At 49.0% G+C, this 26,236-nt stretch overlaps 2 protein-coding genes and 1 long non-coding RNA gene across 4 annotated transcripts in view; 2 read left to right on the top strand and 1 right to left on the bottom strand.

Annotated features, from left to right (window-relative positions):
* Positions 1-26,236, bottom strand: part of KCNJ3 (potassium inwardly rectifying channel subfamily J member 3) — a 650,962-nt gene that overhangs the window by 208,064 nt on the left and 416,662 nt on the right. The window lies entirely within an intron of this gene.
* On the top strand, positions 10,281-14,218 carry LOC133282654 (uncharacterized). Its single transcript, XR_009747727.1, has 3 exons — positions 10,281-10,354; positions 13,686-13,766; positions 14,191-14,218. It is a non-coding gene; the product is annotated as an uncharacterized LOC133282654 (long non-coding RNA).
* NR4A2 (nuclear receptor subfamily 4 group A member 2) lies at positions 15,046-20,856 on the top strand. Of its 2 annotated transcripts, none has more exons than XM_061445821.1 (8): positions 15,046-15,320; positions 15,852-15,974; positions 16,146-17,011; positions 17,532-17,661; positions 17,750-17,838; positions 18,262-18,464; positions 19,004-19,182; positions 19,280-20,856. In XM_061445821.1, exons 3-8 carry the CDS (start codon positions 16,148-16,150, stop codon positions 19,534-19,536), a joined length of 1,722 nt encoding a protein of 573 aa, XP_061301805.1. In that variant the 5' UTR covers positions 15,046-15,320; positions 15,852-15,974; positions 16,146-16,147; the 3' UTR covers positions 19,537-20,856. The 2 variants fall into 2 exon arrangements, with proteins under 2 accessions (XP_061301805.1, XP_061301796.1); XM_061445812.1 differs by having other exon boundaries at positions 15,047-15,320; positions 17,750-17,913.

Raw genomic sequence — 26,236 nt, 5'->3', positions numbered from 1 at the left:
AGTATCCAAATGAGTCAGTGCAGAATATTCACGAATCTCTTACATCATTGCTACTTCATTTAGTGTTCCTATCCTGCACCAAAACCACATTCCTGCTGGAGATTAGGAAAACTGTAAAATGACAAATTTCAAAGATTATGAACAACACACTAGCTACTTATTTATGCCACTTAGCAAACAATTTTAATTAATAAATGTAGTAGAAAACCCAAACAAACAAGGACAGAGTTGTGATTTGCAAAGTTAAACAACTAAAAGAATTGCCAACGTTGCATTTACTGACTAGTTTTTACCTACTGCCACTAATGAGGGAATACAGTGCTCAGAGTCAGCTTTGGCAAGTTCTGCATGTTTGCTACACTGGGCTTGAACAAAGTTACAAGCTTCAGTCCTCCAAGTACAAATTGTTTTTAATTCTGTACTTTTCCATCTTTGATTTTTATCGAATTAACTCCCTTGTTTGCTGTAGTGAAATGGAGGAGTAAGGCGAGGAAGTCTTCCACTAGTTCCAAGTCATCATGGGCTAAGTGTTTAGCTGTTTTTTTGTGGTTCCCAGTGAGAACATCATGAGAACATCCCCAAACTATAGGTTACAAATCAGCCCATATTAAAGAATTACAAAAATTAGAGTTAAAGAAGGAGATAAAAAGGCAGAAAACAGGATTAATGTACTGAAATGGGAGATTCATTAGGGTTGCAGACAGATAAGTAAATTATAGCCCTGAAGAAATTATTTGACTGGCAAATTAATTACGCAATATTACAATGGGTTTCTCAGCCAAATTTAGCCCTCAGGAAGCAGGTAGGAGTCTGCTTGACTTAATAAAAGGAGCCTCAACTGGTCTTCAGATTAATCAGAGATGAAAATTAACATTTCTGGATTTGAGGGAAATAGGAGGTTTTTTTTAAAGCTCCGAAAGATGGAATCTAGCACAATTGTACAAGTTTGTGTAGGCTGTAAGGCTATTGAGACAGCAAAATGCTCCTGCCTTTCTACAGGCCTTTAGTTTACAGACCGACCTGCAAAGCCATGGTAGAGGCTGATCTGGAAATGAATATAGCAGTCTTGTTAGGACAGATCATTCCACAGGACACTTTATATAATTGTTTAAGAAATGCCTGATTAAAATTTTCTGCAAAATATTGTACCCCAACCCTGCAAACATACATTATTGTTACTACTTTTTTTATTGCTACTACTACTATTATTATTTCCTGACTTACTCTCTCAGCCTTTTCCCATGCCTGCAGTTCTCCCTGTCCCTGCATGCAGAAATATAATAGACAAGAATTTTTACTATTATTTTTTCAGTTTTCTTGCTAAGTGTCATACGTCTAAGGAAGAGATATCTTCAGCTCTCTCATGAAACAAATGTTCTTTGTTGTTGCTGGAAAACCTTTGGAAATACATTTGGAAATTGAAACACATCACCTTCTAGTGATAAGTATCATATGACATGCTCATTAACCCAGTCTGACCCATAATGTCATTACAAATATAAAATAAGGTTTTTTTCTGATGGCTTGAAATTGCACAACAAGAAGGTAAGGCTCATACGGATCGTCTTAAACCAAGTGTAATTCTTACTTCAAATCACAACAGAGTGTTTCAGCTTCCAGTGTTCCATTTCCTCCAGGGGAATCTCTTGCTTCTCTGTTCTTCATGTCCTTCAGGTTACTTCTGGAATCCAAAACATAAATGCTCTTTCAGACAAAAGGAAGATGTAAGTCTTTTGGAAATAAATAATTTTGAGATACTGTGGGTCTCTTCATCCCTCCTGCTAGCTAGGGGCAAGCTATCTCTAGCATGGCTGAAGAACCACAGAACTGGCATTTGTCCTTGGCAATTCGGATACCTTCCCGTGCATTGGTCTTAATTTTGTGCCATTAGCAATTACGTGGCCACATTTTGCTTTCCACCCAAACCACATGCCAAGCATCGTGCTAACTGCAAGTAATTCGTTGTGCTAAATGGTGCCAATGAGGGTGGGAAGCAGAAGAGGGGTGGCCCATCGCCCCCTGCTGCTCAGCTCGATATGAAGAGAACCACAGGTTGGGATCAGGTCAGCCCAAACAGGCAGCCCCCCAGTTGTTCTAATATGCTACTACTACTACTAATAATAATGATGAAATGGGAAATACCAAAAAAGAGAGAGAGAGAAAAAACAAAAGAAAGCCGACAGTGATATGCAATGCAATTGCTCATCACCCCCTGACCAATATCCAGCCTATGATCCAGGTAAGCTCTACTGAGCAACAATTAAAACACTGGTGTGTTATCAGCATTATTCTCAGACTAAAGCAAAAACACAGCGCTGCAGCAGCTACTAGGAAGAAAGTTAACTCTATCCCAGCTGAAACCAGGACAACCCCTCTGCAAACCAGGGCCCTGCTATACGCTGCATGCTTTCCCCTCAGAAATCATGAACATTCTTATATAAAACCAAATTTTTCCACTTTTCTGATCTGGGTAGGAAAGTGGACTTCTTTACCAAGGCTTATAGAGAAAGAAAACCAAAATGAAGGCTACTACTAATAGCTCTTGCAAAAAAATTCAGTTGGACTTCATTTTTGTTACTAGGCTATTTTTGAGCTGATAGGAAACTGGAAGCTTTACATTTTATCTCATTTCAGTAATGCTATAATTACTGAATAGTAATAATAATAATAGTAATAATTCAGTTAATAAAAATATAATTACTGAATAGTAATAATAATAATAGTAATAATTCAGTAATTATTGTATATACTCACATTTTATAAAAATACTAGAACAACTGCTTTATTCGTGTGCACCATTGCAAGCAGATTAACACAGATACTTTCTTAGAAGAGCATCTAGAACACAACTATCGCATCCTGTCATGGTTCTGCTGCCTGGCAGCCATATTACAGCAAATGACCCTAAAAAAAAAATGGGAAAAAGCATCATATGCCAAAGGACAACAAGAGTTTGTTGTTAATTAAAAAACTGAGCAAAGTGAAAGTTTTGCTGGAAATGGACATCAGGAACATGAAAAAAAAAAAAAAAACAGGACAGGAGTTTATTGCTGTTACTCAAGTGAACATATTCCTGTAAGAGATACACTGCATGGAGTCTCAGGTTCATCTTGTGGAAGAGAAACTAGTACATGTCGTGGCAACCTTTTCAGTGGAACTTGATGTTAAACTTTATGTTCTGTTATGATGCTAAGACTGAGAAGGAAGAGATTACTCAGAACCAGAAAGCAGCAACGGAAAAAAACCCACAGAGAAATAGGGGGAAAAAAAAACATTGAATTCGGTGACTAAAGAGTATTTTTTACTTTAGATTTGACTTAGGTCATGTAGCAACAGTCCATAGTGGTTGAAAAAAAGCAAGATCCTGAACCACAGTATCTCATACTCCACCTCTGAAACTCGGGCACTAGTTAATGAAGGGATTTAGGAAGGATTTAGGCACATAGTATATTTCTGCAAAAAAGGTTTGAGATTTTGCAGTGCCGGGCATTTTAACATCAGGTTTTGGGGCACAGGGATAGCTTCTGGTCAGCCTTTCTGCTGCTTTGGCAGTGCTGCTATTCACAGAGCCCAAGCCACCTCCTCTGCATATGGCACCTTAAGCACCCATGACTTGGGAGACCCAGGTTCCACTTCTGTTCTTCCTCAGAGGGTTGGCAGCATCAGCTTAGCAACTGCAAACACCAGGCACTGAAAGTCCTGGCATGGGTGGGCAATGGGGAGTGAGCACCATGCTTCAGCTCCTCCCCAGCAATGGCACAGTGACATGGGTTACAGCTGTATTTCGGAATGCCGTCAAAACATTGGCAGAAGTGATTAGCCTATTCTTTGAAACTAGTTAATTATATTTTGCTTGTTAATCTTATGGCAGATTTTCACCCTTGTTTTACCTTCCCAGACTTATGTGATTTGGATGTCACTCAGAATTAAACACATTATTAGTAACAGCATTTAACTGAGGGCTCAAGCTGAAGGTATTTCCCAAGTTTTTCCTCCAATTCCATCATCCCAGTATGGATGGATTTATTGGTAGGGAAAGGGGGTGGACTTGCCCCTTCCACCTTCCTAATATACTGACAAGATTTAACCCCACCACCACCACCCCGTTCTCTCTCACACCCCCATAATTGTTTGTCCTGCCCTTTCCCTGACCGCTGTTCCACCCACCCCTGCCAGCTCTCCTGAGAACTGGCTCTTCTCTGCTGTCTGCATTTTGCTCCATGACATGAACCATGCTAGTAAACATCTTGTAAGACAGGGCCTGGAGTTCTGTTGAGTTCGCATTTTCAATATACCAGCACATCAGGCTAATTGCTGTTCTTTTCCTCACTGAATACGTTTCCCAGACCCAAATCCAGTTGTTAACCTGCACAAGGTGCAGTGTGTTTGACAGTGAAACGAAAGTGTAGCTTTACTGCTTCAGGAGCTACTTTCTTGGTCATATTTGCCAATGATGTTCTCATCAGTTTAGATTTTCCTAAATGCTGGCCTAGTTTCCTGTGAGCTTCTGATGTCAAAGTATCTTTATGTAAGGCTGAATGGTAATTAGACACACAACACACACAGTGTGTGTTGAATAGGATCTTCATACAGCAGAGAGAATAAATTCTGACAAAGCCATTATATGACCATTGTTTTAGGTAAATGAGGAAGGCTAAAATGACATTTATTAAAAAATTAGACTAAACTTTTTATTTCTTTAAAAATCCTCAATAAACTGATGCCAAAGTCCCATGGAACTGGGAATTTGGCCAAACTGGTTCTTGTCCCTTTACATAGAAGTTACCATTGACTCCAAAGAAACACATCCACAATACATCCACATCTCATTATCAGTATCAGTATCAAGTCTGGGCTAATTTGATATGGATTTGTTGATATAAAAATTGACTTAGTTTTCCAATGGTGTCTTGTGCTGGAATGTTGTGAACTGGAAACTCCTATATTTCTTCTTGCTTATCACATCAATATGGACTAATTTTGTTGGCTTTCATATTGAACAATCTGAAGAATATACAATCCAGTTTTGATTTCTCTGATGATATGTCTTATTATTGAAGCTCTCTCATCCAAAAACTAATGTATTTTTATGTACTCATTATTTTTTACTTCAGTTTTAATCTATTTTTTTTTCATGTTGAAGAACCAGATCCCGTTCAGTCAAAACTGGGAAAAAACAGAACAATATTTTTCTCCATTCTCTGTGCAGGCTGAGCTACAGTTTGGGTATTTTTATTTCTGTCTCAAATCAGTGTTCATTACTTACTGTGATTCAAATGTTTCAAAGACAACTATGTGATTTATTGTGCCTTATTACTTGCCCGTTTCTCCATGATTATTTCATGGACTGGACATGGAAAGCAGGTACTTTGCATACCACTGGGTGTCTGTAAGTGCTACATCTGCACCACATTCCAGCAGAGCCTTGCTGAAATCAGTGGTGTGCTGTGGGAAGGGCAAGAGGGGTCAAATCTTTGACACCCTCCTCGCAACCTACGGAGATGTGGAAAATGCGGTCCTCACAGCATGATTTTTGAGGCTGTGCTTTCTGCTGTGATCCCTGTAGGATCTAGTGAGCCTGCACAGCAGACACACTGGTTGTGCACAGCACATGAGCTTATGATATGTTCACCTCCATGCACATGAACCCTATAGTAAGTACTTATGTTAACAACTTAAAGTTCACATGCATGAGCTGGAGACACCAGTGCAGCAGATGTTGCTATGCAGCTTGCTGTGCCAAGGATCTGCTTACTGCACGACATGTGCCCAGCTCTAACCGGTATTTACTCTCCACAAAAATGCTCCTTTTTGTTTTCTCCTGATTCTTGCAAGATGTCTGCAGCCACTCTGGGAACTGCAGCAGCTGCAGTGCCAGGTCCTCCCCAGAGTGCACCTCCAGAGGTGGCAGGAGGCTGTGAAGCCCAGGAAGCCCAAAGGAGGGAGAGGGTGCCCCTTGCGCAGCCAGCCTGACCCAGTGCTGATCCCCACCAACCTAGGGCTCCAAAAAGTATTGACGGAAGAAGACCCTTGGGCACAGAACTTACTAGCACCTCAGGGCATGGGCCAGAACCCATCTGGGAGAGGAGGCAGTGAAGCAAGCACAGCATGAGCCTGAGCAGACACACTGGGACCAGGAGACCATGAAGAAAAGCCGCCAACATCAATGCTGCCATGGGTAGGATGACCAAAGCACCCCTGAAAGGCCATAACAGCAAGTCAAAAATGATACCTGGGAGCCCTGGCACGCCACAGACTGCAGCTGTGCTCCCCACTGTAGATGCACCTAGGTTGCAGCTCCAGAGCAAGCCCTGCAGAAGAGCTGGGTCCCCGGAGGAGCAAAGCACACATCTTTGGGAAAGTAAAACTAAGGCTCAGCCGATACTCTACTGCAGTGTTTTAAAAAGGATAATTAAAAAACTGTCTTAATAATTTTGGTAAATCATTTTCAGCTTAGACTTCCCTTTTCAAAGCACTGGAAATAATTAACTTTTAAAAACATAACTCCTTCATACTCTGTATTAAAGTCAGGCATTTTGAAAAGCAAAATGGTATTTTAATAACTATTCTTGTAATTACGAACACCATTCTGTACACAAGTCCTGTTTTCAATTAACATCCTCCATTAATGGGTTTATTCTCCCTCCCATTTACCTCTAATGACAGCAGCCATCACATACATGACGAGTTTTGCAAATTCATAACTATCATGATTGTTTTTCCTTAATTTTACCACTATTTTCAGAAGCCTGCAGTACAGTACGAGCCTCTTACCATGAGATAACTGGAATTCTCATGAGATTTTTTTCTGAACTTGTTTTCTGGCATTCACTAACTGCTCGACACCTGATATGGAACCGGTTATCGAGGAAGGTCACGGTCATCTGCATGGCTGGGCAAATGCATGATGCTGGTAAGTCTACTTCTGGTGGTTGTCCCACAGCATGCCCAGGCTCCACCTCAGTGGCTGTCACACGCCCTCTAGTACTGTCAGTACCTTCAGCAGTGAAAAAAAGCTTCAACAGCCCTCTTGCCAAAACGAGGCAGTGTTTTGTAACTCAGACTTAGCTCAGAGCAATGAATGCAAAATACAACTTGGTCACCCCTAGAAACCGAGAGTGAGTTTTGCAAACCATGCCTTCACTGGAGTTGTCTGAGCAAACAGCAAGATGAAAACTGTCCATCCCTGTGGAAAGCATCTTGCCCCAGGCCAGATCCCAGTGGAGGGGGACCCAGCTGCTGACACAGGGTACCCCGGCAGAGCTGCCCACCAGCCCAGAGCCAGCCCTGGACAGCCTGGAGTTGGGGAGTTCTGCTTCTGCCACCATTTCAACCCAGGCTACACTGCCATGGAGGAGGAGTCTGGCACTGCTGGGGCTGGCACACACAGATCTCCTATTCGGCACTTGTGAGCACAATGGTTTTCAAAGATACTGCATAAAATACTCAAAATATCTCTATTTTGGGATGCTTCGAGGCGTATAGCCTCAATGAAAAATTATTTCCTTAAGACTGGAGCAAAGGGGCAGGGTAAAGCCCTGAAGCACTGCCCATTAGCCCTTGAGCACTGTGGCTGGAACTGCATTCAGTGAGGCCATTGGCACTGCTGCCCACCTCCCTTGAAACCACAGGCTGCGCATCCACTGCTTTCGAACCCTGTTGTGTTTGTACACAACTGTTTCATCAAGCAAAGTTGCATAAGCATCATCGGTGGTGGTGAATTCACCAGGCCAAACACTTCCTGCTTCTGGCAGTGACTCCATCTCACAGTAAGTTTTTTGAGAGGTCTTCAATAAACTGCTTCTAGGTGGAGATTACAGAAATAGACTCATGGTAACTTGGTCAGACCAGACATTCCTCCAGCATTATGTTTCATATCTGTGAGGCTTTGTGCAAGCAACCACAACGCAGGATGAATGATAACAATGCTATGATGTCCTGAGAAACACCCTCTCTTGCACAGGCAGTTTTGGCACCTGTGAGACAAAGCTCCTGATACCATGAGCAACCCCCTGCTGTTGTTATGAGGCTCCACTAATGAAAAACATTTCTGGGAATAATACTTGGTTTGTGTTGAGTGCCTTTCCTGGCTCCAGCTCTGAGCAGCGCTAGCCCGAGACAGATCTGGAGGCACTTCCAGAGCTCCTCATTGCCCCCTTGCACAACGCACTCTGGATGGTGTTCTCCTGAGATGGGGTCAGCAACACTTCCTGGTGCAGCCAGCTGCTGGAGAGGGCCATGCTGGCTGCAAAACAACTGGGAATTTTTGGTTTCCCACAGTCAAATATGGCAGCGTCTTCCTGAGAATGTATTTCTGAGGACTGTATAGGGGGAAGGATCCCAGATGGGTCTAGAAAATCCCTCCCAAAATAAGAATGTATTTCACTTAAAACAACAAAAAGTGTTTCACTTACAGAAAATAGTTAATTAAACCAGATTTCTCTGTGTTCTGTCAGTTAATTACCAAAATGTGGGAAAATAATGTGTATTCATGCTATTTTAGAGTGCTTGTGGCATAAATATATCACTTGAGTGTCATTTTGGGGGTGTTTCCAGAGGTGACAGAACAGCCTGGAGCCAAACCCTGAGACAATTCCCAAAGCAGCAGGGTGACAGCTTGTGCAGACCCCGGCCGCCTCTGCCATCACCACAGACAGCCACCAGTCATCGGGATGCTCTGCATTGCCTTCACCATCCTAGTTACTCATGCATTGCTAACATGGACTGCACTCGGGCAGAGGGGAGGGGTCCTCTTTGGAGGTGTGGGCGGCAAACAGCAAGAGGACTTGGAAATCATGGCTTGGGGTTCTCATGCTTTTAAATACAGAGAGATTTCTTTTACTCCAGGCAGTCCTGATGAGTGTCCTGATAGCGTTCCCCACAGAGTCAGCCCTTCCTGCTGCAATGCAGTCCTGATTTATTCACAGTCAGATGTGCCTACCCAGTACCTGTGGCCCCCAGTAAGCTGCTGAATGTGGAGCAGCTCCATGCTTCCATATGTGCATTCTAGGGGAAAAAAACGTATGACTATGTTTAGATATTCTACTGGAAGAACTGGGTTGATGCAGCTCTGCTTGTTCACTGTCCCTTCCCTGGCCTGTTCATCAAGCAGCTGCTGCCTTGTCCAAATCACCTTCCTTGTGCCAGCCCAGTGACAGCACAGGGGCCCATGCTGATCATGGGACCATCTTAGGCTTGCTTTGCCATTGTTCCAGCCTGGCTGGCATCTCTGTCCAATAACAGCAATTCAGAAGCCAACAGCAAATAAGAAGCTGTAACAGTCCCTGCAGTGTCATGATTACTTTTGGCATTTCCAAACAATTTAGGAAAACAGTTAAAAATCCTATCTATGTCTGTGTCGTAGTATGAATGTGGAGGTGGTGTGTGTGTTTAAGTAATATTGCTGTGTGGTTTATCGTAGAATCATGGAATAATAGAATGGTTTGGGTTGGAAGGGACCTTAAAAACCTTCTAGTTCCATGCCTCTGCCAAGGCCAGGGACACCTTCCAGTAGACCAGGTTGCTCAAAGCCCCGTCCAACCTGGCCTTAAGCACTGCCAGGGATGGGGCAGCCACAACTTCTCTGGGCAACCTGTGCCAGCGCCTCAGCACCTTCACAGTGCTAAAATCTCCCCTCTGTCAGTTTAAAGCCATTTCCCTTTGTCCTATCCCTACCTGCCCTGGTAAACAGTCCCTCTCCAGCCTTCTTGTTGGCCCCTTTAGGCACTGGAAGCTGCTCTAAGGTCTCCCTGGAGCCTTCTCTTCTCCAGGCTGAACAACCCCAGCTCTCTCTCATGTCTCCGTAGGAGAGGTGCTCCAGCCCTCGAGCAACTCCGTGGCCTCCTCTGTAGAAAAACTTAACAAGGTATTTCAAACAATCCGTTTTCTAGGCTTGGTTTCATCCAGGGGACGCTCAGCTGACACCAAAGCCCGGAGGTGCGCAGCAGCGAGAGGTGCAGAGTCCTCAAGTGGGAGCAAGCTAATTCCACGTTTGCAGCAGCGTCTCCAGCGCCGCACAGTGCCAGCGAGGCCAGCCCGGTGTCGGGGGTGTGTGGAAAAACCCGAAACAAACAAACAAACAAACAAAAAATCCAGATAAAACCCCCCCAGAACTTCCCCTCCTGCCAGCCCGAACCGATCGGGGAGCGCTGACCGCGGCGGGGTAGGCGGGGGGCCTTCGCCGCGCTCCCGGGGCAGGGTCGGGCGGGGGACGCGGGGCAGCTCCAGCGGCGCTGCCGTCACAGGGCCGCCACGGTGACGGGCGCTGACGCGCTTGGCGGCGGCAGGCGAGGGGGACCGGCGGTCCCCGGGGCTGAGGCTCCGGGCTGCGGGCCCCGCTCCGCGGCGGCGGCAGGTAGCGGCGGGCGGCGGGGAGTACCGCGGGACGCGGGGCGGAGGTTCGGAGGCCAGGAACGAGTCGGGGCGGGGCGCGGCTCCGCCGGCGCCTCCCGCGCAGCTGGATTGCGGGGAGGGCAGCTGTTGCTAATGGGAGTTTAGGCACGGATGGGCAGAGACCATATGGGATGCAACACGTGCCATATGGTCCGTTTAGCCTTCCACCCCGACGGATATCAATCAAACGTAACCCAGGAAAAACGTCACAGCTCAGCTCGGAGAGATCAATGGCTCCGTGCGACCTCGGTTCCTTGACCTAGGTAACGATGAGGTGGTGAATGGATCTTCGTTGGGTGAATGATGTGGCAGAACTGAGCCGGGCTTCAAACACTGGAGCGTGAGTTTGCAGCTGTCAGAGCAGGCAGAGCCTGATGTGTGACTCATCGTGCATGCTGGTAGCGAGAAGAAAGGAGAAATACAGCTTTATAGTCTTCCATAGAATAATCACGTTAATAAGAATATGAGCAGAAATAGACATCATAGTAATAAATACTTTGTATCATCTAATTCTACCATCACCACTAAGCATCAAGAGTCAACCAAGAGCAGCAAAGGAGGGGAAATGAACTTCCTGTGGAAGTTTTAGGAAAATACAAAATAACGGGGTGCTTGTGAGCTGCTCCATTTGCATCCGAGCCTGGTGATGAGCCACTCCTGTGCCCTGACAGCTCTAACTTCAAGTCAGAGATCTAACTTCACATCAGCATGCAACTTCATGGCATATGTCGCTTGCAAGGAAAGCCGGATGGTGCATGTGCTCTCATTCCCTGTTCCAGAGCTGGCGCTGCTGGTATGTCCCGGAGGGGGGGTCATTGCTGGCACTGCAGCCACCACGAGGACACCGATATTCAGCAGCTGTTTGTGGTGCTGGGCCCAGGTGCTGGTGCAAGTCTGGTGCTGAGCATGCATCCTGCCTCCTTCCCCACTTGAACTTGCATTTGGGGTTTCACACCTCCTGCAAATAAGTGCGGGTTGGACAAAAAGACACGTTAAGTTTTCTTTCCCTCTGGAAGGCACACCCTGAGTGGCACTACTCATTTTTGATGTCTCAGCGATAACACCAGTGGATGTCAGTGTAAACATTCGTCCGTGGCATGTGTGTTCATGGAGCGGGAATACTCAGTCACGAGTGCTCAGGAGACCCAGATCTGTCTCTTAAGCCCCTCATTCTCTGGCAGGGTAACATATTCCTGGCCTGTAGCAGGAACACCTGATAGGAGTCAAATCAGCCACTCGTACATATCATGTCTTCCAATATCCAGTACCTTTTTGTAAGTCTTAAACTTTTTCTTTGTTGAAGAGGAAATAAAGCTTCCTTCTCCCAAAACATCATCCTGCAACACTTGCCTGGGTTGGGTGGGACACCCATGCTTGTCTCAAGTATTCAAAGTGCTTTCACACAGGGAAGGTCCTGGTGCAGAACTTGCATTGCTGGTGCAGCACCCTCTTCACACATACGCACAAGTGAGGCTGCTGTTGTACCGGGCACCAGCCAAGGCTTGCTGGCCTGGCGAAGAGAAGCAGCAAACCCACATGTCTGACCCAGGAGAGAGAGCTGAGGCTGTCTCTGTACAAAACAAAGGATTCCTTTGTGCAGAGTCCCTGCAATACCATTATGCCCAAAGCTGCCCAGCACATAGCATAGTTCAGGCTCTAAGCATTAATAAAACATTGGAGGCTGGGGTTTCATGGAGTTTATGATGCTTGGTTGTTCCCATGGGTGTGAGCTGCAGCACTGACTGTGTCTGGCCATGCTGGCTGCGAAGCTGATGATGAACCCTGCTCAAAGCAGCAGTGCTTGGCTGGAATGGTGGCCAGGAACTGAATCGCAATGACTGGGATCCAGTGGTGGTCTTTCTACTACTAGAGGTACTACAGCAACCACAGATCAGTTCCTTAAAAATTCTGTGACTTCTCTTGGGAACGTGCTATGCTCACAGATTGGAGTGACATGAATTTTGGTGCTTTTCTTGCAAACAATTGTGCCTGAAGCAGGCCAACACGTGAATGGATCCCCAAATATGGCCTGTGGGGTCAGTTGCAGTGCATAATCCCATGGAAGCTGTTCTAATGAGCTGCGAGCTGGAAAACCTCATTAGCAGTGGGTGGAGCTTTTCAGGAAGATGTGTTTTACTTTTTGGAGTATGCTTGGTGACAGGTCAAAAATGCCAGTTATCCACCTTTTTCTAGCCAGCGATGGGAGTGGAGCAGTGATGACACAGCGATGTGTGCACACAGGTGTGATGTGCATGTGTGTGCCTGTTGCTTTTCCTTTGGGGAAAGAGACACAATGGGCCCCAGGAATGGGAAAGGAAGGCGCTCCCTCTCCCTGTGGTGGCCGGGCTCAGTGTTTCTCCATCACCCTGGGCTGTGGGAGTTGAGGGCATCTCATGTGTTCACAGGGGCTCCTGCCGTGACCACCACAACACTTTCTAAGGGCCTTGCTGTGTGTGGGGGGACCATATATGCCATCCTGTTTCCACCAGCACCTGGGGGAGAGTGGCAGTTCTTTTTAATTAAATGTGTTCTTTGTGCTCCTGCATTTAGACACCAAAATACAGCATTTCACCACATGTGTAAAATTGTGTTTGCATTTATTTAATTTAGAGTTCTTTTTTAAAAGCATGTAGTCTCGAATGTTTGTTCTCCTTTTTTTTTCACATCATTACTCTGATACTGCTTGATTAGCTCCCTCCCCAGTCATGATTGGTAATTAAAATAGGCATTAAAATTAGTCACTTAGCAATTTTGCTGTTCAATTGGCAATTAAATTACTTAATTGCAATTAAAGTCCTAATTTTAATTGGCAAAATGATAGATGTAGATTTAAGATAATATGTATAAATACTTTAATAAGTGTCTATATAAGGATTACTTAATTACTCAACTTCAAGTTTATGCTGTTAACTTTAGAACTTTTAAGTGAGTAATGAAATTTATATTACATCTATTCTAAGGATATGGTAATTAGGTGTGTTACTTATCCCTAAAAGGGCCTTTGCAGTAAGTTTCTTATGTGATATTCAAACTGTATGGACTGCTGTGATTTGGCTGGTGCTGATCGTGATGTGACAGCTCTGTGGCAGGGTCCTGGTGGCCCAGGGCACACATGGGTGCAGGGTAACTGCCTGAGCTCCTCCAGCGTCCGTTGGGCAAGCACTGTCGGGTGAAGCCAAAGCAGCATGTCAAACCACCAACGCGTCGGTTAAACAGCCCTTGAGATCAGAGGAGTCTTACAGCGTTACATGATCTCTTTACTCAGCTTTACCATCTTGCCTCCTCTTGGATAGATCTCGATAGTAATTCCGTAGGAGCAACAGAGCACAACTGCAGAGTGGAGATTGTCTTTCTGGATGCGAGTGAACCAGGAGGTAGAAGCAGTTTGTTTTGTTGGGTGTTGGAGTTTTTACATTGGGAGCTGAAAGGGAAAAGCCTGTGTGAAGGGTGAGGACTCACAGCGAGAGGAACGTATTAAGGAGGAACGATCACAGTTTCACATAAACTGTTCATAGTGAAGTGCTCTGTAGGGTTTTTGTTGAAATGTTGACTTTCTGGGTTAAGGCTGTGCCATGTTGGGAGCGCTGCCTTTTATTGTCATCCTGCGCAGACTGGTGCTTATGGAGTTTGACTGGAAGCATCTTCTCCCAGCCTTGAACACATATTGCATGCACGCGTCTACTGAACATCTCGGAGAAGGTACCTGCGAGCAGCCAGGCCTCACCGTGCATGTGACTGACTCAGTTCCCTGTGGGAAAGGAAGCAGCATTACCTGACTTCTGCCTTTTTCTTTTGCAGGCTGGATGCAATGGAGAGTCTTGCAGGACAGTACAGAGCTGGTGTTTGAGCTGCATTCCGCAGCCTACTACGCCTTCCCATCCCTCCGCATCCCCTTTGGACAAGCAACCCCGCCAACACCCCTTGCGGCTGCTGCCCGACACCCCTGCGGAGCAAAGATGACTGATGGGCTTTTAATGAGCACGCTGCCGTCCAGGACACAAATACGGTTCTGCTCTGAGTCCTGATGCTGCTGTGGCCCGTGCTGCCTGGGACTCGCGCTATTAATGGGGAATGCGCGGGTGGCGTGTCGGCATTGCGCAGGGGGCGAATAAAATAAAACCCGCTTCAGTTTTGCGTGGGAAGTGGAACAAGGACCACTGCGTGCGTCTGCAGGGAGCAGAGATGAAAGGCGGCGTGGGGCGGCTCCCGGCTCCTCGCTTTCACAGAGAGGGGTTTTCCCCCTAACAAGCCGGGTGTGGGGAGAGTGGGGAGGCCCCGAGGACCCGCGCCAGCGGGTGCCCGGGAGCTGCTGCCGCCCCGGGGAGCTCCCGTCGGGTCGCGCGCTATTTTTGGCGCGTCGGGCGGTTGCGTCAATGGTGACGCGGGGTGGGTGGGTGGGTGGGGAACACGCGCGCCGCCGCCACGCCCCGCACTCACTTTTTCCCTTTCGCCCGGCGAGTGACGCAACCGCCCTCTATGCAAATGAGGCCACGCCCCGCTCGCGCTTAAGGTGCCGCGCGTGGACGTGGCGCGAGGAGCGGCGCGGGTCTGCTGCGGCACCGTGGGCTCCCCTGCCGTCGGGGGGTGGGAGCGGAGGGGGGAACGACCGAGGGGGCGCCCGCTCGGGGCGTGTCCCGCTGCGTGACGTCACCGTCGGAAATTTACCAAAGGGAGCGCGCTGCCGCGGGGGCGGGGCCGAGCCGGCCCCTCGGCGAGCGGATTGGTGGGTGCGGCGGTGACGCGCGGTGACGCGCAGGGGCTCGAGGCGCACGTTGGCTGTGGAGCGGGGAGCCCACATAAACAAAGGCACATTGCGGGGAAGGGCCAGTCCACCCGCCTCGCCCGCCCGGCGCGACGCTGACGCCGACGCCGCTCTGCCTGCCGCCGCCGCCCGGCACTTGGATGCGCGCACGGGCCGCCGCTCTACGGTGAGTGCCCGCGTGCGCAACCGGTCCGTCCGCCCCCGTTCCCACGCTCACACCGGGTTTCCACGCGCGAGGCGCTGGAGGGGGGCGTGGGGTAGCGGCGGCGCCTTCGCGCTCCCGTTCCTCCGATCGCCCGTGGGAGCAGGGTGCCGCGGCGCGCCCGGCGTTTCTCCAGCCCGGGACTGACCGCCCGTGGCCGCGTGTCACCCGTGGGCTGCCCGGTGCGGGCTGTCAACTCTCCCAGCACCGGCGGCGGCTCGCGGTCCCCGAGAGCCTCGGCTGTTCGCCCGGCTTCCCCCCGGGGGACGCGCCTCTCGCATTGCCGGTAGAGGCGGAAAACCGGACCGGCTTGTCTCCACCTGACACCGCGGGGCAACCCCGGCGGTGGCCGAGAGCCGAGCGCAGCCGCCGGTGGAAAGTTTCCTCCCAATTTATAAAGCCCCCCCCCCCGAGCCGAGCCCAACCCAGGGACTCTACGCGCTCCGCCGCCGCCCCGTAACGCCTGAAGAGCCGGTCGGTGTGTCTGTGTTTCAGCCAGCGCGCCGGGCAGGCTGGAGCCCTCCTTCGTGCTCTGAAGCCGCGGAAACTCCGCTCCCCGCTGAGCTCCGACGCTGTCCGCCTTCGGCTCTCCCGAAAACGCCTCTCACCCGGCTGAAGGTTTGTGCGGTTCTTTCCCGCGGTGAGGAAGGGGGGTTCTCGCCGCCGACCCCGTTCCTCCCCCGCGGCAGTGGATCGCGGTGCCCGGCGCGGAGCAGGGCGGGACGAGACGGGGCGGGCGGAGGGAGCGCGTTGTGCGGCCGAGTGTACATGACCATGTTTCGTTTCCAGCCATGCCCTGTGTTCAGGCTCAGTATGGGTCCTCGCCTCAAGGAGCCAGCCCGGCCTCCCAGAGCTACAATTACCACTCTTCGGGAGAATACAGCTCCGATTTCTTAACTCCGGAGTTTGTCAAGTTTAGCATGGACCTCACCAACACTGAAATCACTGCCACCACTTCTCTCCCCAGCTTCAGTACCTTTATGGACAACTACAACACAAGCTACGACGTGAAGCCACCTTGCTTGTACCAAATGCCCCTCTCCGGACAGCAGTCCTCCATTAAGGTGGAAGACATTCAGATGCATGGCTACCAGCAGCACGGCCACCTCCCCTCTCAGTCCGAGGAGATGATGTCCCACTCAGGCTCCGTGTACTACAAGCCCTCGTCGCCCCCGACCCCCTCTACGCCCGGCTTCCAGGTGCAGCACGGCCCCGTGTGGGACGACCCTGGCTCCCTGCACAACTTCCACCCCAACTATGTGGCCACCACGCACATGCTCGAGCAACGCAAAACGCCTGTCTCCCGCCTCTCCCTCTTCTCCTTCAAGCAGTCGCCCCCCGGCACCCCTGTCTCCAGCTGCCAGATGCGCTTTGACGGGCCACTCCATGTCCCCATGAACCCCGAGCCAGCCGGGGCCCACCACACTGTGGACGGACAGGCCTTTGCAGTCCCCAACCCCATTCGCAAGCAGCCCTCCATGGCCTTCCCGGGGCTGCAGCTGGGCCATGCTCCGCAGCTGCTGGAGAGCCAGGTGCCCTCGCCACCCTCACGGGGGTCCCCCTCCAACGAGGGGCTCTGTGCTGTCTGTGGGGACAACGCTGCCTGCCAGCACTATGGTGTTCGTACCTGCGAGGGCTGCAAGGGCTTCTTCAAGGTGAGCTGTGGGTGATCGGCAATGGGCAGCGGGTGACAGGCAGGGCAGCGGGGGGGCACTGGGGCCAGCAGCCGCTTTCCCCTTCAGACGGAAATCGGTTAGGACAGAGAGCTGCGTCTGAGCTAACCATGTGGAACAGAATTCCCTGTGGTAACATTAAGTGATCTCTTTATTTCACCATCCTGATTGAATAATCTTATCATTTTAAATAGAGGAGGTCTCCAAGGAATGTAAATAATATGAATGCCCACGGATTTGTATTTACCGAGCGTCTCCTTTCCTCCTCTTGGCATATAAAACACAGCTAGGAGCTGCAAGGTTAGCTCAAATGTTAACGCTATCAATTTTCTCCTGTTAAATGCCCTGGGAAAGGGGGAAAAAAAAAAAAAAAGGAGAAAAAAAAGAGGGGGGGGGGGGGAATAAGAAGTAAAGACAGAGGCTGGGGAGATCGAGGTGGCCCAGGAGTGGACCTCTGGACCTGACCACTGATGCTGCTTGCCTGGTCCTGTCCCCCCCACAGCGCACAGTGCAGAAGAATGCCAAGTACGTCTGCCTGGCCAACAAGAATTGCCCGGTGGACAAGCGCCGCCGCAACCGCTGCCAGTACTGCCGCTTCCAGAAGTGCCTGGCCGTCGGCATGGTGAAGGAGGGTGAGTGTGAGTCTGTGGGAGCCGTGCTTCCCAAGCCATGCTGGGCTGTACCGCGCCGGGCCCTGGCTGAGCCCTGTCTCTCTTGCAGTGGTGCGCACAGACAGCCTCAAAGGCCGGAGGGGTCGCCTGCCATCCAAACCGAAGAGCCCCCAGGAGCCCTCTCCCCCCTCTCCCCCGGTGAGTCTGATCAGTGCGCTGGTGAGAGCCCATGTCGACTCCAACCCGGCTATGACCAGCCTGGACTATTCCAGGGTAAGCTGGACCGAGCTCGCGTAGGGACTTACCTGCGCCCCGTGGCCCGGGAGAGGTGACCCGGCTGCCCCCCCCTGCCCTGGGCCAGCTCTGGGGCAAACGGCAGGGGCTCTGCCTGTGGCTGCACACGGGCCATGCACACACTGGCCTCTGTGTGCAGAGAGCGGCCGCCTTGGAGTGCTGCTCCTAACCGGATTAATTGCCCCAGAACGTCTAATTTTCTCCCTGGTCAGAGTGAGGTTTAATTGTTGTAAAAACCCAGCTCCCCGACTAGAAACGGGGCTAGCAATTTCACGGGTTATATACTTTAGAGAACCTCATTAAGCGCTTTTCAAAATGGATTTCCAGTTCCAGGCTAACCCCGACTACCAGATAAGTGGAGATGACACTCAGCACATCCAGCAGTTCTACGATCTCCTGACTGGCTCTATGGAGATCATCCGAGGATGGGCAGAAAAAATCCCTGGCTTCACTGACCTCCCAAAGACAGACCAGGACCTACTCTTCGAATCTGCCTTCCTGGAGCTGTTTGTGCTGCGGCTGGCATACAGGTGAGTGCCTGGACCCGAGGGGGGCTTCTGGGCCGTTATGGAATCAGATCCTTTCAGGGTCCACTGATCTGCATTTTATTAACTCCTCAGTAATTAGGTGCCTCTTAAATCCTTCATTTATTGCTCTTCAAGTAATTAGCTGTTTAGCTTTTCTCACCCCATCTTCTCTTTTCCTTTTGTTTTTAAATCTTTCTTCTCTGTTCTTTTATTCTCTTTTACTCTTCTCTATTTTTCCATCTCTATTTCTATATCTCTATCTCTATATCTCTGTGCCTCCACCTATCTCTAGCTCTAACACTTCCATGCCTTGCCTCTTTCTTTCTTTCCCCCTTGTCTATTTCTTTCTCCCCTTGCCTGTTTCTCTCTTTCCCCCCTTTTCTCCTTTCTCTCTCCCACTGTTCCCTCTTTCTCACCTTCCCTCTTTATCTTTTGTCCTTCTCTCTTTTTCTCCTACTCTTTCTTTTCTTCCTCTATTTGATTTTTTTCCTTTTTACTCATTCATTCATCTGCTCATGTTGGGGATGTCACATTCCTTCCAGGTCAAACCCAGTGGAGGGCAAGCTTATCTTCTGCAACGGGGTAGTCCTGCACCGGTTGCAGTGCGTCCGCGGCTTTGGGGAGTGGATTGATTCCATTGTTGAATTTTCCTCCAACTTGCAAAACATGAACATCGATATCTCTGCCTTCTCTTGCATCGCTGCCCTGGCCATGGTCACAGGTCAGTGCCCCTCAGCCCCCTGGCAACTCCCATTCCCCTCCTGCCACCTTCCTCTCCCTCTCCCACCCATAACCTCCCACATCCTTCTGTTTTACAGAGCGGCATGGGCTTAAAGAACCCAAGAGGGTGGAAGAGCTTCAAAACAAGATTGTGAATTGTCTGAAAGACCATGTGACTTTTAATAACGGGGGGCTGAATCGCCCCAACTACTTGTCCAAACTCTTGGGGAAGCTCCCCGAACTCCGCACGCTTTGCACGCAGGGGCTGCAGCGCATTTTCTACCTGAAACTGGAAGATTTGGTGCCACCGCCAGCAATAATCGACAAACTTTTTCTGGACACTTTACCTTTTTAAGACTCTTCCTGTGCACTTGCACTGAACAGAAATGTCACCTGGCTGAAGGGGACTTGGCCTGGGCCCCTAGTGGCACCCCTGGGTGCTCACCTCCCCCCCCCCCCCCCCCCCCCCCCAACCCAGTGTTGCTAACTCCTGCAGGCAGAACCTGAGCGGGCATTTTGGCTCTGGGCCATCATGGATGCAGATCATGGACTACACAACACCATGGTATAAACTTTTTATTATCAGCTTATAAATGAATTTATTATTAAGGACTTCTGATTAAAAAGATGAACATATCTGGCAACGCAGCTAAGACTCACACAGTGACAGTGTTAAGGTGACCCACAAGTCTCACCCTCCTAAAGACTAAAGTTTTCTGCTGTAAAAGAAAGCTGTAATATATACACAACCTAAATGTTACGTGGGTGGCATGTCATTAAAGAAGGCGAAGGCTTGTAAATTTATCAGATGCAGTTTGGCTTTTTAAAAATTATTCTGTGCCTATTTACAAAGAAATATGGAAAACAATTCTAAAAAAATAATTAAAAATAAAAGCTAAACGTGTTTGCAAAAAAAAAAAATAAAAAGAAAAAAGAGAAAGACTAAAGAGAAAGAAAACTAAATCTCTCTGTACCAGGAAAGCATGATGATGACTCTAGGGTGACAATGTTATAGGCACTTGCTATTTCAGTAATGTCTATATTCTATAAATAGTATTTCAGACACTATGTAGTCTGTTAGCTTTTATAAAGACTGGTAGTTATCTAAGCTTCAAACATTTTCTCAATTGTAAAATAGGTGGGCACAAGTATTACAAACCCTGAACTCCTCCCCAGTGGGACACATCGTGTTTGTAAACACCGTCCGACACCCCTTGTTTGTAAGTGTTGTATGTACTGTTGATGTTGATTAAAAAAAGAAGTTTATATCTTGATTATTTTGTTGTCTAAAGCTAAACAAATCTTGCATGCAGCAGCTTTTGACTGTTTCCAGAGTGCTTATAATATACATAACTCCCTGGAAATTACTGAGCACTTTGAATTTTTGGTTTGTTTTGTTCCGGTTTTTTATGTCTAAAATTGTCGGTTAATATATTATTTTACTTTCGAGTAATATTTTTAATATTGCCATATTCTGTGGTGGTTTTCTTTGTACGTTTCCGGTGTGGCACACGGTACGAGTCACTGCCTTCCCCCCCCCCCCCCCCCCCCCCCCCGTGGTGTACGACCGTTTGAAACGCTGATTTATTTGTTTTATTTCATTATTTCCCTCTCGATAACTCTTTCTTTGAGAAAGACGATTTTAATGTTTACAACAATAAAACATGTAAACGAATGGAATTTCGCCTTCTTTCCGCCGAAGTGGGGAGCGGAGCCTCCCGCCTCCCCCACGCGGGACGGTGCCGGTGCCGAAGCCGGAGCGAGCCGCCCCGAGGACGAACGGACAGACGGACGGACAGACGGGCGAGCTGGCGGTTCCCCTCCAGCCGCGGGGCCGCCGGCGCTCTGCTTCGCGGGAGGAAGAGGAAGATGAGAAGCCGCCGCGCGGAGGTGGGTTCTTCCCCCCCGCGTCGCTCCCTCCGGCGCCCCGACATCCCCAGACCGCCCATTGAGGCGAGCGCCTTCACCGCGGACCCCGAGCTCGGCTCCCCGGGAGCTCGGGGATAGCGTAGCAAAGGGGGGGCTCGGCCAGGGGGTGCCTGCGCCCGGGCTGCTCGTTCGTTGCCTCCCAAATAGTCCCGGTTCCCAGGAATCTTCCCGGAGCGGGCGGCTCCACTGAGCGCTGAGGAGCTTCCCGGGGGGCACGGGGAGAAAGGGGGCTTGGCGTGAGACGGGGATACTCAACACTGCACGGGTGTCCCGGGAAAGAGGACAGAACGGGAGGAGGGAACTCCATTCCGTCGGCACGGCTGGGGATTTAGGAAACTTCAGCCTCTTGCGCCACGAAAAAAAAAAAAAAAATCAAATCAAATGCCCGGGGGGATAAAGTGCAAACCCCGAAATCATTTTGCCATGGAGAGACCCACGGGAGACAAATGCGGGTTGTGAGAGATGCGGGGAAGCGAGGGACCGCGCACCTCCCGCGCCCACCGCTCACCCGCGGAAGCAAGGGAATCGTTGCCGTAGTGGGTGTGTGTGTGACCCCCGGGGTGCTGGCCCGTCGGCGGGCTGCGGTCGGCGGCCGGTCGGTACCCCGGTTCGCTGCGGGAGGCGCGGGCGAGCTGCGAGCCCTGGAGCTGTTCGGTGGGTGGGTGGGTTAGTGGAAGGGACTCCCTGGGTTTGTTGGATAGGGACTTGGTGGCTGTTGGTTAGGCGAGGGATTCGTAAGAAGAACCGTGAGACGGGGCCATCAGCCAGAGCCGCCGGTGAGCGGTGCGGCGCGGGACAAGGTCGGGCGCTGTCTCCCGGAGCTCAGTGCTGCCGCCGGCGCGGGGCTGAGCTTGCCGGGACTTCAGCTCTCACCGCAGCCTCTGCCGCTCCCGTTTCCCCTCTAACACCAGCTGCTTTCCCTGAACGAATGCTCCCCGAGGCGGCTTCGGCGAGAACTTTTCCAGCGCCGTTAATGACCCGCAGCTGGGGGAGAGTAGGAGCCCTCCCACCGGAGTAGCCGCCTCGCACCCGGCGGTCCTTTCCTTTCGCTGTCGGGGTTTATCCTCTTCCGGCGGTTCCCAACTGGTGGGCCCGGCGCGGTACCGGGGTGACCAGGGGCGGGCTGGGCACTAATCTCTGGGCACTAAGCACTGGGCACCGCACGGATGGCGCGGGAGGCCACGTCGCGGTGCCCGGCGTGCCGCGGGAGGGGGTCTCCTGCGGCAGGCTAGGCAGGGCCGAGAGAAAAGGGCTACCAGAGTCTCGGGGCTCCCTGACAGGAGTCTGTGTTATTCCTGGCTCTGCAGACCCCCGGAAAGGAGAAAGAGAAGGAAAGAAGGAAGGAAAGAAGCAAGCACTGTGTGGAGACACTTAAAAAAATGTTTGTAATGGAAGCTCAACACAGAATATGGAACTGAAGGAGTAGTTTTTAAGTGGTAGTATCACTAGGAGGATTTATGAAAGGGTTTTATTTCTGCAAGCTTACAATGTTTTCGATTAGTGATTGTCTTAATTATTTTAGTTCTGTGCTGGTTATAAAACCTGTTACTGCTTTTTCTGTTTGTCTAGTGTGAGAAAGCAGACAAAACCCATTCCATTCTGTTCCCTCAGGATTTCCTTTTTGTAGTTTGTTATCAGGCCGCTGGGTTGATTTGAACCTCACTTTTTTCCCTCTCTCATACAATTGCACTGTCCGCAGGAGAGTTAATCCTTCAATACACTGTTGCATGCTTTTTCTATCCAAAAGTCACATTTCTATCTCCAGCAAAGCCCATGCGGGTCTGTGGTGGATGGTCCTGTTGTTTCTCTCCACACTGGGCACTTTTCTCCTCCTGCTGTGGAAGGATGAGAAGATTACACAAAGGTGGCATTTCCCCCCACGCACACCAGGTTTTACACACTTGACAAACAAACTGGGGATGAGCTCAGGGCAGGTGTTTGCTTATACAGTACATCGTATTCAACTTGAGATATTTAATTTAAGCTCCATTTATCTGGGGGCCTGGGTAATGCTGTGTATGCCTTGCATGTGTTACGCTTCAAGTTCCATAAAACTGTGCTCATCTGAGGTAATTCTGATATAATTCACCATCAGTGACTTAGGGACAAGAAAGTGTCGCGACGTATTCTGAAACCACCTTTCCTGAGCGTAGCACCAGGAAGATGAATTACTGCAGGCACGAGACCCGTGTAGGAGCTTTATTAGTTTTGGAATGCAATCAGCAACATTTGCTTTCTTAGTCTTTTACCTAATTATCCTCATTGTATATGTCACATACATAGCGAGCAGCCAAGAGGAATTTGTGTCAAAGCTGGAAAATTCATGTTTTGTGTGATTTTACCCTTCTGACTTCTGTGATGGTAGAAATCTCTGTGCCGGCTGCATACGTGAAAACACTTTGGATGCACCTGTAGCTGATTTTTTTTATGTATAAGTAAACCCACTGCTGCATAATCTGCACTTGCTGAAACGTTAGCCCTACGTAACCTTTACAGCTGGTTGTGGTGCAGAGGGAGATGTTGGTGTTCATGAATGTTTTGACATATTTGACATTTTCTATATGGTGTGCTCTCTCTCTCTGTTTTTCTGATTTCCCCCTGTCTTTCCTCCCCTATTTTAGTAGTAAGTAGTAGCCTTTGCCAGACTGTTGTGGTCTGGGCTGGTTTGGAGACAAACGATCTGCAAAGAAACATCAGCTTTGTGGGTCTGGGGTTGTTTTGGTTGTTTGATTTTATTTTTTTTTAAATTTATTTTATTTTAAAGTGCATTTCTAGGTAAATTATGGAATTGTTACGTTTTAATGTGGTGTAAGTAGGATTGGAAGAGCTGGTTTTGACAAAACAGGTGATTTGTGTTCTCCTGCAAAAAAACCCATGTCAGGCATACAGATTTGTGAAAATCTGGAGGCAAGGGGTTTCTGCACAACTAGAACTTAATGCAGATGCAATATAAATGTATTTGGTTTATTACAGTACTAGCACGGCTGCCCTGCTTAATTCAGCAAGATGATTTGCGATTGCTCGAGTTGCCAGTGCAGTGTTTTCTGTAAGATGGAGAACGTGCCAGGCTACCAAGTGAGTGATGATAGAACTAGTTTTGGATAAATGCAAACAATATGTTTAGCTGAATAGGCCTCATGTCTATTCAGATAATTTCTAATTTTTATTCCACACCTGTATACGATATTTTTTGTATGACACCGAATCTCGGTGGTAAATTTGGGACCCTCACTAAGATGAGAGAACTTCTATAACGTTATTGGGTGGTTTGGTCAATTAACGCTCTTATCCTCAGCTCCCTCTTTCATGATGGAGTGGCTTTGAGGATGCAGAAAGAGTTTCCTGTTTCTGTTTAGGGGAAATGATACTTGAACAACTTTCTTATGTAGCCACACAGCTTATTTGTGTAACCTCTCTTGGCAGGGCTGGGGCCTCAGTCCCTCCGGTTCACTGCGGTGGTGGCTGTTACAGTCAGTTTTCGGCAGCAGTGGTGATTGCTGCGTGTGCTGAGTTAATGTTCTAAATCGCAGCACTTCAGGTTTGGTGATTGAAGTAATGGCTTTAATAGGACAAATCTGCTCTACAGCACCGGCAAAAATAGCTTTTAATGCTCGTTGCAGATCTTATTAAAGGCAGAGGGGCATGCACATGTTAATAAATACTAAATAATGTTACTTAGCTAATTTTTTCTTGACTAACTTGGTTTTCTACAAAGAGACAGCAAGACAAAGTTTTAATTATTCTATTATTTTAATGTTCCATGCAAATTACACTGTATACTATGACAACCCAGAATTGTAGACAATAAAATGTATCTGTAATCCGGTTGTAAAATAAATGGCAAAAAGTGTTTTCCATGTGTTCCCATTCTCCAAAAAAACATGCAAAAATGGTTTGGATCTGGAATCAAATGTAGAGAAATGCCTGTATTTTTTTACTGAAACAGCTGCTCAACTGGTGATACGGCAGTTGCATGGATGGATTCCAGGATTAGGTGTTGGTGGTGCTCACCATGGCGTGCAGACAGGAAGAGGTGAGGCCGGTGTTGATTGTGACACATCTTGCTTAAAGAGTTAAGGTATGTACCTGACACCAAGGGACACTCCAGCGTCTTCATAAAGAAATAAAGTGAAGCGACAAGCTCTGGAGTAAAACGTAAAAGGCCAGCGAGGGCTTCTGCTGCGGGAGGAGTGAGTGGATACCAGCAGCCCCTCAGGGAATGTTCTGGCTCTGGGGAGGGGACCTTGAGCCAGGGATGGGCTTGGGTCATGGTGTGGGGAGTGGAACTGCAGCTAAAACAGGATGGTTCTGCAATTCAGATCAAAGCAGTGTCTGCTTGATTGTACTCGATCTGGGCTTGGAACATGGAGAACAGCCACGATATTTGGTGTGTGAGCTGGAGGGCATGCTGTGTTCCAGCGATCTCCACATGGGGCAAGGAGGAAGCAGTAGCTGGAGCCCTCTTGAGCTGTTACAAGGCCTGTGGCGGCGGCAAGGTGTGCTCCGTGTATCATAATGGGTACAGCACCTGTACCCTTGCCTGTTCTGCCTCTTAAATGTGCTCCTGGGAAACAGGAAGCATGAGCATTTAGAAAGAGAGGTGCAATCTGCAACCCCGCTTGCTTGCACAGAGGCAGGGTGTCACACTTCTCTCGAGATGCACGCAGCTGCCTCTACAAAGCTCTGCTGGAGGGTTCTGCAGGTGATTCGGTAGCTCTAAGACATGAGGATCGCCCTGTGTTAACACCGATGTGGCTAATTCTGTAGGATTGCTTCTAAATGTTATTCTCTTTCAGACTGTCCCCCAGTTGGTATGGGTTGACATTTTTTTTGTCCCAGATATTTCTCCTGATTTTATCTCTGCTTGCTCCCTCTCAGCTGCTACGACAGTTCCTTGCCTCCCAGCAGAAGGGCAGGTGAGCAGCTCTTCCTGGCAGCCCTGGCCGGGTCGCTTTGCTCCTGGGGTAGGATCCAGAAGGGCTGAGAGGTGCTGAGCATGGGGGTTACAGCCTGTGGTGAGATGCACAGTCTCTGTGCTCCCAGCCTGTGGAAGGCACTCGCTGCACTGACATCAGGGCATTGCCTTGGAAAGCTTGGGGAAGCAGGTAGCCTTGCAAACTCTGATT

This window comes from Pezoporus flaviventris, unplaced genomic scaffold (genome assembly GCF_033815535.1).
Source record: "Pezoporus flaviventris isolate CSIRO_AGI_PZ_B2104156 unplaced genomic scaffold, CSIRO_AGI_Pfla_v1 ptg000001l, whole genome shotgun sequence".
In the NCBI taxonomy this organism is placed as follows: Eukaryota; Metazoa; Chordata; class Aves; order Psittaciformes; family Psittacidae; genus Pezoporus; species Pezoporus flaviventris.
The sequence above is the reverse complement of the archived record's forward strand: the minus strand, read 5'-3'. Positions and strand labels throughout refer to the sequence as shown.

What these genes read in the sequence shown, in the direction of transcription:
- NR4A2 (XM_061445812.1), top strand. Translation starts at nt 16,148, where the DNA reads ATGCCCTGTGTTCAGGCTCAGTATGGGTCCTCGCCTCAAGGAGCCAGC. An exon ending in GCTGCAAGGGCTTCTTCAAG is followed by an intron (nt 17,012 to 17,531) that starts GTGAGCTGTGGG and finishes TCCCCCCCACAG; the next exon opens with CGCACAGTGCAGAAGAATGC. An exon ending in GTGCTGCGGCTGGCATACAG is followed by an intron (nt 18,465 to 19,003) that starts GTGAGTGCCTGG and finishes CATTCCTTCCAG; the next exon opens with GTCAAACCCAGTGGAGGGCA.